Source organism: Hippoglossus hippoglossus, chromosome 15, assembly GCF_009819705.1.
Source record: "Hippoglossus hippoglossus isolate fHipHip1 chromosome 15, fHipHip1.pri, whole genome shotgun sequence".
Taxonomy (NCBI): Eukaryota; Metazoa; Chordata; class Actinopteri; order Pleuronectiformes; family Pleuronectidae; genus Hippoglossus; species Hippoglossus hippoglossus.
This window is the reverse complement of record NC_047165.1, coordinates 2023179-2039326: the sequence shown is the minus strand read 5'-3', so window position 1 is coordinate 2039326 and position 16148 is coordinate 2023179. Positions and strand designations below refer to the sequence as shown.

Sequence of the window (16148 nt, the reverse complement as noted above, 5' to 3'; positions counted from 1 at the left end):
AACAAATGAGACGGTGTGTGTGTGTGTGTGTCTGTGTGTGTGTGTGTGGGTGTGTGGGTGTTGGAGCACAGAAAGGGAAGAATACACACACACACACACACACGTGATGGGGGGGGGGGGGGAATTATCATGGAGAAAAGACGTGCAGTGACTTTCTTCATCAAAACCTTGGCAGACGATCAGAGAAGGGGAAGCTATTGTTGGAAGACAACCCCCCCCCCTCCCCTCTTTCCCTGTGCACACAGTCAAACACAGTCAAATACACACACAAACTTAAAACACACACAATGCTCTACTTCCCTCCCTCCGCCCCCACACTCCTGCTTCCAAACTTCAGCAGAGACCTGCGTGCCACTGTCACATCTTCCTGCCAAAGTCACACTTGAAGACGCTGAATGTGCGAGTGTGTATGACACCGTATGAGTGTGTGTGTGTGTGTACTTGTGTGTTACAGGGTGAGACGGCTGCTTCGGAAAATGTTTTGATTGGCAAACTTTATCTGGGGGCCCCGAGGGACCGCGCAGCCACTGTAAACGATTTATCGGAAAAATGCATCCCAGAATGCACCTAGAGGGCTCGTGCCCCGGGGGCGATTATCGAATGACCTCTGAGAGCGTGACTCCTACTAACCTTGCCGCCCGTCAACAAATTAACTTCCCCTCGGTACGAGAGGTACGAGAGACGACCCGCTCAGCGGACGTATACTTACACAGCGAGGTTCAGATGCAGCGACAGATCCAAAACAGAGAGACAGACTCCGAAAGGGAGGAAGACTCCGAAAGGGAGGAAGACTCCGAAGGGAGGAAGACTCCTTCGTTAGAACGAGATGACGAAGATGGTGAGGAGGGTTTGTTCATACACAGAATCATTGTATTGACCTGGATGCCCCAGTTCATTTTACAAACCTTTATAGAGTAACTGTGCCTTTAGACTGCATTACTTTGACTATGTGTAGTTTCACGGTTTCTTTTGAAGTATGTATATACATTTTCCACATTAATCTCTTGTAGATACTTCTCATTGTTCTTTGAGACCCTGAGTTTGCTCAACATATTGAGATACGTTTAACTTCTATCACCCTGTGAACAGAAACTAAATCAAGATCCCATTATTCAGTTTTTAGTAATTAATATAAGTGGCTAAACATTTGATCCCAGTTTCTTAAATTTGAGGATTTTGTTTTTAGGGCAACATATAGTAGATGAGACTTAAAGACAAATTAAGCGATCAAAGTAAAATTGTTAAAAGCAGCCGGGGTTTTGGTTTAAATTTGACAATATTCAGTCATGTGTCATTCTTGAATCTTATTCCTACCTAGTCTGAATCTCAGAACTGCCAGTGGTCCGTCATGAAAGGCCAACATCAGCATATCTGTCCCCTCCGGGCCTCCGTCCAGGCCCGTGGCCCACTGCAGCCCCTCCAGGCCTCCGGAGCAGCGCAGGTGCTGAGGAAGTCTGAGCGTAGCGGCTGAAGCCACCTCCTCCGCCACCAGTGCCATGTTCACAGGGGCCAAGCCCACATCAAAGCACACCAGCTCTCCCTGGCCTCCCCCCACCACGACCACAGCTCCGGCAGGGTGCCAGGCCAGGAGGTTAGGTGGCACAGGGCAGGGGGCCAGGAGAGAGACCCCCCGGCGCTGGTCGTACAGGACCAAGGAGGAGTCACTGAGGCCCAGGAGGAGCGTGGTTTCCAAGGGGTGTCGTGAACAGGTAACGGGCTGGGATGGCAGCGGGATGCGGGTGACGGACAGGCGGTGCAGGCGGCCTCGTGCACACTCGTACACACAGGAGTCAGCCCGGGACCCTTCCTCGGTCCCCTGGGGTCTCGAGGGTAGCTCTACTGTTAGCAGCTGGTAGGGCTGGAGCAGGCTGAAGCCACAGTCCAGGGGGTGTCCCTCTGTCCGCACGGAGCTGAGGACCTGAAAGACACAAAGAGAAACATCACAATTGACATCCTCCAGGAACCTGAGGTCAAAGGATTCAGAATGTGCACTGACGGCAGGCGCTGACTCTTTCTCCTCTTTGTCTCTCTCCTTTCAGTGTTTTGACTGTTCAATATGTGCAATGGGATACGCAGCTGGACCAAATCGCTCACATTCATGTTTATCATACATAAATACATGCATGTCTGCTTTTGTTTCTTTAACATCCATTTATTATTACCTGGGCAATTGGTGAAAATTGTCAAAAAAAAATCCACAGAATTAAAGAAAGTGAAAAAGAAATCCGAGATCCTCCCCAAACTTGTACGGGATATTTCTTGGCCCATGTCCCTTCCTTCCTCTGAGTTTCGTGGATCTCCTTGGAGGATCTGATTACGTGGGAGACTTCCAAGTGTATGAACATTAGAGTTCCTCTAAACTTTCCCCTGTAAATTTATGGTGGGAAAACAATTTGTAATTCCTGTAATTCTGCCCACATCACTACAAATCTACCACGTTTATATACGTCTATATGCTCGCTTTTATTTATTTCTATGTCTTTGGCATCTCTTCAGTAGTTAAGTGTCACTAAAAGTTGTATAAGCAGCCAGGCTGGAACTTAATATCATAATTGTGTTGTTGTTTAAACTTGTTCTTCTTTGAAGGAATTAGAAGACGCCCTAAAAAAGCACAGACAGAGAACAAGCGAGAGAAGGACTGAGAAATGAGTCATACCGTGGCAGCAGCCCCGCACCCCCTGGAGATAGAAGAAATAGAGCCGTACACTTTTCTCATCAACGCCCAGCTGTCAGTCAAGACAACTAATGATAAGCGCTGCATTTTAACTCAAGGTCAACGAACATATTCTCCCTGAGCATGCCACAGCTTGGCACCCAGCACCTTGTGATAAACGTCTGTTTACCTGTGTGCAGAGCCAAGAGCTAAACACTTGACATGGCGAATGACAAGAAACGAGCGCTTTCCAACACAAAGAGGGCGACACAGGGAGGAGGCTTGGAATCATTTGACCATTGGTCAAAGACAGAATTCAGATTATGCGCTCCTGGAGCAAAACCAGTCGGTGGGAGTGGGCACAATGGTCCTGCTAAGCAAGCAGGCATTGACACTGACGGAGATAGGCCGTGTCACGGGTGGTACTGTCGATAAAACACCCACCAGCCACCAGGCACTGTAGGTGGATGACAGGAGACAGCGGCTTGTAGGAGACGGCAGCCCAACAGCTCCACAGTCTCTAACAGAGCTTTTTAGGAGGGATTTCACCTCACCAAAGCCTCTATCAGAGCTCTGCATTAACCGTGGCAGCTTTGGCTAAATGAGCCCATTTCTTTTCGCCATGTAGACAGAAAGAGGGATAGGCTGCCTGCCTGCCTTCCTTTCCTTTTGCAAAGCTGCCCGGCACAGTTTTTTTTGGCAGGCAATGCCAAAAAAGGGACTTAGAGGGAGGAAGGGAGTTTTTTTTGTTGCCTGCCCATGGAGGAGCAGGAGAGAAGCAGACGACTGTCCTCCTGAAAGCTTTTTCCTCTCCATAATCCCCCCCGAGCTATAGCTCCTGCTGCTCCCCAGGGGGTGGGTGCTGTGTGTGTGTGTTTATTTGAGCCAGCAGGCAAGAGGGCTCAACTCATGTACGAGGTGGGGTAGCCTTCCAGGGAGGGTGTCGTTCTCTGGATAGCTACATTTCTGCAGGGACAAAGTGACACGTCCATTAAATAAACTTGCACACAAACAAAAAAGAAAGCAAGGATCCGTCAAGTTCGTCCACAGAACGGCGTCACGTGAATCACAAGTCCTACTTCAGTTCCACAAACACTGACCCCCCCCCCCCCCCCTTCCAACAACCACATCTGATCCTCCTCTGCTTTTCATCCCGTGCCCGGCTCGCTGGTGCCCGCTGCCCGCTGCTACCGTGGCACCATCCGGGATGAGGTGGAGCTGATTCAGCGGATTCAGCTCCGTGTCTCTCAGGGGGAAAGGAGAAGGACGGCAGCGTCAGCTAAAGCTCAGAGGCAAAGAGGAAAAACTGCATGACCTGGTTCAACCGCCAATCATTTAATTGAGATCTAGACAAATATGTGTTTGGGTCCTGCGTTTATTTTGTCTACCCAATAAAAACAAGTACGATGAGGGAGATTGAACAAACATTCAACCCGTGGTACGACTGCTCATACATTAAAACACAAACTGGTTATATTCCCTGAAGACCAGACAGACAGAGGGTTGAGTTACTTCCTGATCTTAAAGCAAAGCAAATTATTCCAATCTCCTGGTTAAGGCCATAGCCCCCAACATAAAGCAATGGAGGGACAATGAGAGTGAAACTACAGCTGGAACCAGAACGATTTGCCAGAAGAAGGGCACCAGTAGCAATGACAGAGCTTTAAGCGCCTCTGTTTCTGTTTCATTAATCTTATTTACACAAGCGTCTTTAATTACTATGTCCACAACTGCAGTGTCGTCTGTTTCACTATGAAATCATGTTGTTGACCACAATTATGTACTTATTCAGTTTAATACAACAAAAAAGTTATTTTCAAACCAGCACTACAATCAATAAAAGGTATTTCTCTATAATGTAATGGGCCTCAAACACCAATGTATTGATCTGGAATGTCCTATATTCACTGTGATGTTTGAAGATACAGTTTGTTAAACAAACTCCTTATTCACATAATCATTATACTGTAAATACGTCTCTGAGCAGCAGCCTCATTACACCTGAACAAGATTATCTTAAATATATTTAAAGGCCTTGACATGTTAAAATATTTACTACACAATATTTAGCAACTAAACTTGACCCACAATGATTTGTGCCCTGGACCATGACTGGTTAAAAAATTCCTCGAGTGTCTCCGAAAGCAAAAATATTGAACAGAGTGCAGCCTCGACGCAAAAGCACCGACTGCACTCTGTCACACATTTACAGTCACAACACCTATCATAGCCAGCACAGCTGCATCTCGACTCTGGGTCATCTCCGAGGCCGTGCTGCGCCGCGTTTTCCATTTCATGTGGACTGAGCGGAGGCAAGCGAAATGCACCTGAAGGCAACGCAGCTGATTTAGGAGATTAGAGAGCGAGCACTCAGGACTCTCGGGGGTTGTGGCGTAAACTGCAAACACTTACATGCCCGCTGTAAAGTGATGAAACACTAACATCAGGGAAATGATGAGATAGCTGCAGCTGACGGACTAGTTTTAAAGCTGCGTGCTCAGTTGGCTGCACTATGAATCGCACTGTATGCATTAAAGTGTGGGATTTTCAGAGGTGCGTGTTGTCTGCATTGGTTCTATCTATTTACACAACTGCTACGAGAATAAAGTCTGATAAAATGTTTAATTTGGGACTTAAAACAAAAGCCTGTAGCTTCTGAAATACAGCAGAGATGTGTTATTTTAATGTATTCATAAACAAAAAGTGTTGTTTGCCTGCGAACTCTTCATCAGAGTATATTGTGCTACGTGAATGCAACATATTCCTTGCATTTGCATGAGAGCAAAAAATTTTAAAAATGATGAATAAGGTCTAAAGAGGGAAAGAGAGACGGAAAGAGAGGGAGACAGAACGACCACAAAAGAATCACAAAAGATGAAGAGGGAAAAGTGAAGTGAGTGAGGAAGAGGGTGGAGACAGACAGAGACGGAGGAAGAAATGCAAAGAGAGAGAGAGAGAGAGAGAGAGAGAGAGAGAGAGAGAGAGAGAGAGAGAGAGAGAGAGAGAGAGAGAGAGAGAGAGAGAGAGAGAGAGACAGAGAGAGAGAGAGAGAGAGAGAGAGAGAGAGAGAGAGACAGAGAGGGAGAGAGAGAGAGAGAGAGAGAGAGAGAGAGAGAGAGAGAGACAGAGAGAGAGAGAGAGAGAGAGAGAGAGAGAGAGAGAGAGGGAGAGAGAGGGCGAGAGAGAGAGAGAGAGAGAGAGAGAGAGAGAGAGAGAGGGAGAGAGAGGGCGAGAGAGAGAGTCCTTGAGTAAGTAGCTTTCTCCTGGTTATTGGTTTCAGTGACTGGTCAAAACTATTCTTCTCCTCTCTCTCTCTCTCTCCCTCTCTCTCTCTCTCTCTCTCCCTCTCTCTCTCTCTCTCTCTCCCTCTCCCTCCCTCTCTCTCTCTCTCTCTCTCTCCCTCTCCCTCTCCCTCTCTCTCTCTCTCTCTCTCTCTCTCTCTCTCTCGCCTTCTTTTCCCCTCCGTGGCGTGAAAGATAAAGCGGACGGGCCCGACTGTGTGGCTGGCCCTTGTTCACAGCAGTGGCCTTTTGAAGCCAATTTTCCAGCTCACAGAGCAGAGAAAGACAGGGAGAGACGGGCGGAGAGAGACCGGCCGAGGGACTCTGAGGAGAGACGAGGGATGAAGGGATGAGGGGGGGGGGGGTGGATGGGAAGTTTTAGGTATGTGAATTAGGGTTAAGAGTTGAGGTACTGATGTGAGAAAATACACAGGCACGGGCGGGATTACCAAACCTGAAAATTTCCCTCACACCTCCACTGTCATAATTGGTGCCACTGAACATAATTAGAGTGCAGAGGGAATATTTTTCACTCGGCCCCCCGAAACTGCAGCACAAGTGTTTCCTGTGAGATTTTTTACAAGGCAGTGGAGCTTGGGGGTAATTCTGCTCTTTGGATTCCACACTCGACCCTTTCATGGTCCACATTACGACTCCAGTGCACTGCCGGAGATGTGCTTTCTACCGCACATGCTTTACTGCACATTTAATTCTCTATATTTGATGTTTTAGAGGCAAATGCACCCATTTTACATGTGATTTAGCCTCTTAACCCACTCGTACTTCACCACAGTGTTCTCCCCGATGAGGAGGAAGTGAAGTGCAGGTTGTGGAATATATCTAATGTTGTGCAGTTACACGTTCTCTCAATGCAAATGAGTTAATTCAAGGTTGTTTTTTAAATGCATGGTCTTGTTCAGGTTCTTGTTGTTTTGCAGGAGACGTCAATAATAATTTAAAAAAGACAGCAGAAATCACACGGACGCAGAGAAACTGTTGGGTGACAGATAACGGAGCCTTAAAAAAAACAAAACAGACGTCTTCACAAACAACCACACAAAAAAGAAAAAATGACTTAAAATGTAAATAAAATAAATAAATAATTCTGCTTCTTTCTTTTCATTAAGATTATTAAATTCCAGGGAAATGGTTTGTTTGTGTGTATGAGTGTGTGTTTGTTTGGGGTGGGGGGGTGGGGTGGGGGGTGTTAAAAAGAGAGGAAACATGAAGGGAGGATCATTAAAAAAACGTTAACTGATCGTATAAAAACAAACTATGTGTATGTGTTTTCCTCTACTTCCCACCCTCCACCCCCCCCCCTGTGTGCCTTGGCTCCACTTATCAGCATGTGGAAGGGGGGGGGGGGGGGGGGCATATGAATTAAGACCACATAGGGAAAGAAATCAGACTTTTTTTTAAATGCCGAGAGACTGGCTAGAAAATTGGCTTAGTGCGGCAGATAGCGAACCGAACAAAAGGAACATATATATGAGCTTGAAGTGATTGAAGTAGCTGGCGTCTCCCGATGTGTGCCCGGCGTTTGATTCCTGCCACGGCTCTTATATAAACTGCTCGCTTAATTTCACACCGCGCATCTGAAAAATGACAACAAACGCTTTCATTAGGAGCGCGATGCCGCAGCCCCACGAAGAGACTTTAATGTTCTTGAAGCGTGGAGGAAGGAAGGAGGAGAAGGAGAACAGGGGGAGGAGGGAGGGGGGAGGGGGGGGGGGTGTTGAAGGAGACAGAGAGAATAAACTAGGTGAAGGAGTGTGATAAATGTGGAGAGCGTTCCAAAAACAAGAAGCGGAAAAAGCAGCGAACAGCATCTGCTTTGATTATTTCAATATTCATGTGTCCCCACCCACCCACCACCTCCACCACCTCCACCACCACCACCACCTCCCATCCCTCCTTCATTCTCTCCTGCGTGAATGTGTTTTCCTCGCATGCGGATTGGTAATGCTCATCTCCTCTCCCTCGCCCAGACTCCCCTCTCTCTCTCTCTCTCTCTCTGGTGCGGTGAATATTTTGCATACGCTTACCGAGGTTCACGGTACGAGGAGTAGAGAGTTAAGCTCGGTTCGGTAATTTGGGATCTTTCATCTGCTGTGGGCACGAGGCCAGGTTGACACAGAACAGGGTCACGGGCAGGGTTTGTGTTTTTTTTTGTGTGCGTGTGTGTGAGTGAGTGTGTGGGCGTTTGCTTCCACGCGGCACCGCAGCTTAGCTCTTCCTGCTTATTTCATACGGTGAAACATGGAGGTGCAACACAGAGGTGCCACCCTCGAGGTGACTAACACACCGTCCCCAATCTCATCCATGCAACACAGGACTCTACTGCAACAGCAGCGTCTTCACTGTGTCCTCACTGTGTGTGTGTGTGTGTGTGCACGACAAATCAAACAGCTTGAGTTGTGATCTTCTATGAGACAGAACATGTCTCATAGAAGACGATGCCACAGGACAGGATGCAGAATGCAGAATATAAATACTTTGTGTCCACGTCCATCATCGTCTCTCGTGTCTGAATTCAACCTTCCTCACCGAGAAGAAGCCTCTTCATCATCTCCAAGAAAATAACTCTGTCCATCAATGAACCACGACAAACAACATCCATCAGGGCTTTCACATTATCAAACGCCAAGGAGCCGGTTCTGGCTCAGGAGGCAGCGGGTCATCCAGTAACCGGAGGGTCGGGGATTCAATCCCAGCAACTCCAAGACACTGAACCCCACATGTCCCCTGATGACTGTGTCGGAGTACGATAGAAAAAGTGCAGGATATACAAGTGCTGTATGAATGTGTGTGTGTGTGTGTGTGAGTCTAAATTTGACCATTTCAAGTTGTCAGAAAGTGCAACAAGTAGGCGAGTGTTATTTCAGTGTGATCAGTATCAGATTATTGTGTTACATCTATGATAGAATGATTAATTTAAATGCACAAACTGTTTTATATTTATGTCTTTTACATGCTATGATCAGTTGTTCCATCCATCTATCTGTTGCTGTAGCAGCCTTGTCCATCAGATCTTTAGAGCTTCCTGTGTTCTCAGGCCAGGTGGGATGTGTAACCCTGACAGCAGGTTGTGCGTTTTCCCTGAGGCAGAAGAAATCTCCAGAGGTTGTTTCCAGGAGGCATCCCGATCAGATGACTTTGAAGAAACAAGAGTTTGAGTCAGATCCCTACAGTAAGAAGAAGTTAGACGCTGACTGCTTCGCTCCTTCAGCCACCGCTCAGAGCTCATTTCACAGACGAGGGGTTGAAACAGCTTTTCCTTTCGCTGTAGCCTCCTTCACACAATACCGATGTCCGTGCCAGCTCTGCACAGATCCACCTGTCGACCCCGCGCTCCATCTAACAATCACTTGTGAAGGGGAGACTTAAATTCCTTCACTTGGGATGGCAACTCGCATCCCGGGGGGAAGGAAAGGGAGCAATCCTCCATTTTCCATACATTGATGGATTGCTGGCAGGATACCGAGGTCGCCGAAGAGGACACTCTGCACTCCTAGTCTGTGGCTCTGAATCACACAGAGAATCAGTGGCACGCCAACATTCAACAAGAGCGTACTTGAATTATTGCCAAAATACGGACACAGCTTTTGCTCCATTTATACAAGAACGCCACCGGCTGTTGTACCACTTGATATTCCTGCAGTAACCCCCGTGAGACTCTCCGACAGGACAAGGTCATACACTTTCTCAAAGTCAAAACACATAAGCTGAATGGACAAACTCCTTCGACCTCTTCCATATGCATACACAGGTAAAGGGTTGTTTCCACGTTCCGATCCGGGCATCAAGGATTTTTCCAGGAGGTGGAATAACCTCGACTGGCAGAGAGAGACAGTTGATCTGAGTCTGATTGAGCTGCTTGATGAAGACCAGACTTAAGTCAGAACAAGAGAGAGCAGGAGGCCTGTGAAGGTTCAAAGTGTTTGCCGATTTCTGTGAGTCGAGAACTTCAGCCAGTAATCGACTGCAGAGGATTCTACACAAAATATTAAATATGATGAGCTTGTTTAACCTTCTGAGCATTTCTCCAAATACTTCTGACGCCTAAACTATCGGCACAATGTGATAAAAGGCTGTTTGTGATTTGTTGATTTGAATATACTCACATGAAAGCTTAGACAGAGACTGAAAACTAACAACTTTATGTAATTTACCTTGAGACCTTCAGTGGGGGAGCAGCTGAGGAGGACCAGGTTGTTCCTGTGTGTGTCTGTAGGACTCCAGGGCCACAGCTCCTCGCCGGCCTCGTCTAAGTTCCACCAGCAGAGCGCCACATCCTGGAGACGGTTGAGAGCCACGCGTCTGTGAAGCCGACAACCGCGCGAGCCCACCTCCACGGACACCACCTGGACACGGAAGACAAAACGGACAACACACTCCACATCAACACTGGCAGACACACCCACACAGTTTAAAGTGTATTTCACGAAGAAGGGGAAGTTAGGAGACCATCATGAGGTGATTCATCCATTTTGATTCTCGTCTCCGGCCTGTTCCATCACCTCAGGGCTCGAAAACTTCTGGAGCCTCAAATATTCCTCTTGTCTTTCCTTGATTGTGTTTGTGCTGATGTCTCAGGTTGTTTTTTTATCTTCCATTATTAATGTCTGTGTGTGTTTTGTTCTGTCGGGCTTGTTGTTTTAGTGATGTGCATATTTTTGGGAAGGTCTGCTACGCTCTACAGGCCACAACAAAGAGACGCACGGTAATGAGCTCTCGTGGCGCTCGGGGCACACACACACACACAGAAACACAAACACACACACACAGAAACAAACACACAAACACACACACAGAAACACACACACACACACAGACGCGTACATGAATGCATGCATGTATGCACACAAACACACATGTACATACATAAAAATGGCATATAAACATAGATATGCTCAGAGAGCACACTCGCACATGCAGACACACACACACACACACACACCCCAATATAATTCACAGGCCTTTCATACAGTGTTAATCTCCAGTCACACTCACAAACACAATGAACCAGTTACCAGAGTCGATGGCTAACATACCTTGGCGCACACACACACACACACACACACACACACACACACACACACACACACACACACACACACACACACACACACACACACACACGTGCATGACCTTTGTCATGGTGCAGATGAGTGGTGAGGATGCGACAGATAGAGGGAAGGCAGAGGTGAAGGAGGGAAGAGAGAGAGGAATAAAAGGTGGTAATGACAAAAATATCAGATTGTTTGGGTTCGGACAGAACGAGGGAAGAGGGGTGATGACCAGCTTTGTGCACTTCAGCTTCAGGGAAATGGAAATAGAGAAATAAATCATGCTTGAACGAAGGGAGGAATGAAGGACAAAACAAAAGGCATACATAAGAAGAGGGGAAAAGTAAAATAATTGGATTTTTTTTACAGATAAATGGGAGGTTTGAAACACAGGGAAGAAGCAGTCAGATGTAAAATCTAAATCCCACTGGATGGTACAGGGGGTTGTCAAATGTGGGAATGTCTTTAGAAATTAAATAAGTAAGAAACACATACTCCTCAGTACAAAAAAAAAGGCCAAGAACATGCAGAAATTAGTGTATTGACAAGCTGTACTGTATGAGTAGAGATTTCAGGTTCAGTGGTCCATGTCTGCCCGTCTCGCCCCCTGGGGAGGGAATTTGCTTTGGACACAAAATACAGAGACGAATGGAAAATGATGGAAGAACATCTGATGATAACGGGAACAAAGACTTGCCCCAAATAGCTGAACGGGAGATCACTAACAGATTAGAAATGGAAAAAGAAGAAGAAATAAATCTGAAAATCAGCGGGTTAATAACACACTCTATCTCCCCCCCCCGCACACCCTCTCCCTCACCCCGGCCCTGCCCACCGTTCCCCCTCTTCCAGGTTTTTTTTCCTGCTGGCGTTTGCTGGTCAGCAATAATCAAAAACCACTTTCTGTGGGCTGGATTAGTTTAGCGCCCCCCCTCAATGCCCCCCCCCCCCCCCCCCCACTCTCCCTTCTCCAGCTTAGCCCACTGGACCAGGGCAATGTGTATGTGTGTGTGTGTGTGTGTGTGTGTTTGTTGTGGGGGGATGGGTCGCTGAGCGTGCGTGTGCACACATGTGTATGTTGCAGGTTCCATGCACATGTATTGACAGGGGTGTGGGGGGGGGGTGGTGGTTGAATGGATGTGTATGTGTTAGGGGGTAGTGGCCGTGGTGGGGGGGTGTCTTATCAGGACTTTGCTTCTGGAGACAGACGCACGGCAGGAACGATTGCCTTTATACACACCAACATGCGCACGCACCCACACACACTTTAACAAAAGGGTCTGGCAGTAATGTGATAATGCCAGGGTGAGCGGTTCGCCAGCGAGTGAGGGAGGACGCAGCGGGGTTTTGTTTTGGTGGAGGCAGGACAGGACAACACATCATCAGACCTGTTACTATAACACCGACAGACAGAAATCACACTGCCGCTCAGTGCACAACTTTATGAGAGATTAAAAGACAGAAACAGGAAAGAAGAATTAGACCCGGACACACTGATCCCACAGTAAGAGACCTAATCCCACGGTGCTCACATGGAACCTACCTGTTGTGCACAGAGATACAAACACACACTGGACCAACACTCATTGCTTGGAGATGTTGTATACGACCACATGTTAAGGATATGTGGGTATCGAACTGACGCAGCAATGAGAAAATACTGAATGGTAAAGTTGTGACGAAGGTAGATATTGAGGTGTGTAGCTAATGACCAGTAAAGTCCTTCATTCTAAGCAGGTTTTGTAGTCGCTCCAAAGATAATATATATACAGTTTTCACACATTTACGATTTTATAGATATGAAGAAAGAACATGTGACTCGTTTCCAGTTTGTATTCCTTGTTTCCGGTTTCATTTTCTATGAGAACAGGATTTTGGACGAGAGGGGAGACGGACATTGATGTGAGACGACACTTCTCATCTTTCTCATCATCTCTTTCACAAACACATCAGTGCACACATGCACACACTGAAGCACACACACACACATTACTCGTGCTTTCAGTGGACTCCTCCATCAGGGCCTTCTACTGTACCTTGATTTCAGAGGGGGAGAGTTTGTCTGTTCTCCTGCCGCTGTCTGGGGCGTCCTGGTTCTTCTTGTTGAGGTAAACCGCAGCCACTTGGTTCTGATCCAGGAAGGAGAGCAGGATCAGCCTATCACAGAGCACCGCTGGGAATGACATCATCACGTATACGTCACTTAGTGTCAGGATTAAAACAAAACTGTAAATAAAATGTTTATTGTTGAACTTTAAAGTCCAAAGAGTGGAATTAAAATACTACAAAGGGAAAATGTGATTAAAAGAGAAATTAACCTATTTCTAGAGACTTTCTGGATTTACATTCTCAGATTTTTAGCATTAAAGGGTTGTTACAGTTGTTCAATCAAAGTTATGGGGTTTAATAACATCAGTAGTTTTAAATTCACTCACTTTAGATGAATTTATGTGAGTTTTTTGGTCATTTTGCTGCCGTTTCATTTCGTTGACAGAATAACTGATAGAGACTCTACATGTTGCTTTTTGTCTGATCATTTTCAACACTTCATTAAACCACAGTACGATTTGTCAATATCTGTGTCATAGAGTGAAGAAGTTCAGTCTCACTTTCTTCCTCGTGTCTTCTTTCCCTCTCTTCACTTTTCTTTCCATCTAGTTTCTCAGTCTCTTCCCTTCACCTCTCCATCCCCCCCCCCCGTACTCTCTGTACCTCCTTCCTCCCCTGTTCTCTCTCTCTCTCTCTCTTCCCTCCTGTCGGAGCACTGAAGGCTCTGAGACCTTTTTGTGGTGGAAACTTGATCCTGTTCAACTCTTCAGGAGCTGCGTGGAAACGCTGATTAGCAATTAAGCCCCCCTCTCCTTCAAATTAATCTGTTTATGAAACCAATTAAATGGAAAGGAAGGGGGGGTTGTTACACATGTCTCTCAGATATCCTGCTTTGAGTTGAACGAGTAAGGCTGCACCCCGAGATTTAGAAATCTAACCGGCAATTAACCACGGCATGTGTGTATTTATAAATGTGTGGGTATTGGTATGATTACACTTCAAATCATCCTGGTGTGTGGAAATTTCAAATTAATATGCAAATATTCAGGAGGCAAGTGAAACATTGCAGGAAAACACAGAAAAACTAGCATCTTAAATCAGGTCAGTCGAGTCTCCGTCCCTGTGCTGAGGCTGGATTATGAAGCATTTGTAATGAAAACTGGTTCAAGGCTTAAACCACGAGAAACTGCAGCCATTACTGTTGCAGCGGCTTCTGCGAAAACAACGCTTAATGCAACGGTAAGCGTCTTTGTAATAGATTACAGACAAATCAAGTTAAATGCAGTTTAGTATTGATCTCTATGGGTGTCTACGGGATTAAGATTAATCCCATTCATTCCCAAATGAAGGATATGAAATCAGGCTGTGACCCAATCTGGGACCAGGTGGCTGATTTGGCATTAAGGGCCAGACCTTCATGACCCACCGCGACACACCCCCGAGAACACACACACACACACACACACACACACACACAGACACACACAGACACACAGACACACACACACACACACACACACACAGACACACACACACACCGGCACTTTCATGCACAGATAGCTACATATACATATATACATGCAAGCCTCGAACCATGCTTTACACATGCAGTGCCACACAACATTTCAACTTGCAAATTTGCAACCACATGCATAAAACAAAGCAACCACAAATCAAAGCAAGCACACAGTCTGACCTCACATACACACACGCACGCTCTGTCTTACACACACACACACACGCGCACACACACACACACACAAAGATAGTCGCCTAAATCCATTTAATGCCATCTCCTCAGCAGCATGTTGACATAAGAGGCCAATGGGCTTAACCAAAGCACATTTAAACATGGGTAAATGAAACCGGCTATGAAAAATCACTTAAGGCTGCTTAATCGTGGAGCATATGCACAGTTTGGCCCAGCCGACAGCCAGAGGAGGCTGCTGTACTTTGATGGTGTAAAATATGTGTAATCTGCAGCTCTGCGTGATGCAATCTGAGCTCATGGAAGGAACACGGACGCAACCGGCATTGAGGACAGAAAGTTTAAGAGCGGAGAGTAAGCCGTGCTTTGTCACATCGTGAAACAAAGAACCGACCTGGCTGCTGCTCATTGGTCGACTCAGTGAGGCTAACACAGAAACAGACACATCAGAACAAACAGACACTTCAAACCATGCAAATATTAAAAAAAAGGGATTTTCTTCAGCATTTATACACAGACGCACTTTGGCTTTAGAAAGTTTCCAAACCCTGTTCAGAAAAATTTAAAATACTTCTCCGTTACTTCAGTTTTAATCTTTTAGTTGATTAAAAGGAAAGTAATTTATACTTTTATGACAAATATTTGCTTATTCCAAGTTCTCACATGAGAACTTGCTTCTTACTTTTTCTTTATAACATGAAAGTAAACAAAATACTTTTTATTCATCTCGATTTTTATCATATCCTTTGAGGGTCATACTGAATTATTAAACACAAATCACACTAACCGTTCTCATGCAATGACTAGAACTGGTTTTCCAGGTTTGGGTAAGTTGGTTTTGAGAGGAAACTCTCACACATCAACTGGTTCTACATTAGACGACATGTATATACGTTCCGTTCCCCCTTAGTTTGCTTTTAATGTCCCGAAACCTCTAACCTCAAAGCTTTCTCTCTTTCAGAATCACACCTTTGCAGCTGCTTGAACTGGCAGCGACTCCTCCCTCGGATCAACAGTGATCCTGTGCACAACAACGGGCCTCAATGAAAAACCAGTACTTTCTTGTGCATGTCCTCCTTTAATGCGTCCGATGCCAGTATCTTGTGACGTGTCATTAATCCACTCTATAACTGCTCTGACACAAACACTTAATAACAGTTTTGGTTCTGCTCACCACAAAACTTGTCAACTGTCATCACCTCTGTCAGAGCGTGTTCCTGTGAAAGCTACACTCTGTGCTCACATACCTGTAATGATGCTTGAGAACAGTCTTTGTTCACCTCTGTGACCACGTCTCTGCAAACCAGTCCCAGCAGCATCAATAATAATTGTTTGTGCATCGTTCTCTTGGAAAGTGCGACATTCTACATCTACCTTTCTTGACAGTG

The 16148-nt window shown here is 46.1% G+C and overlaps 1 protein-coding gene across 1 annotated transcript in view; it reads right to left on the bottom strand.

Annotated features, from left to right (window-relative positions):
• Positions 1-16148, bottom strand: part of wdpcp (WD repeat containing planar cell polarity effector) — a 67694-nt gene that overhangs the window by 22366 nt on the left and 29180 nt on the right. The window contains exons 9-11 of the mRNA XM_034608275.1: positions 13040-13176; positions 10107-10298; positions 1315-1918 (exon numbers count right to left, since the gene is read on the bottom strand). Coding sequence (XP_034464166.1) covers positions 1315-1918; positions 10107-10298; positions 13040-13176 — 933 coding nt within the window. The remainder of the gene's footprint in view (positions 1-1314; positions 1919-10106; positions 10299-13039; positions 13177-16148) is intronic.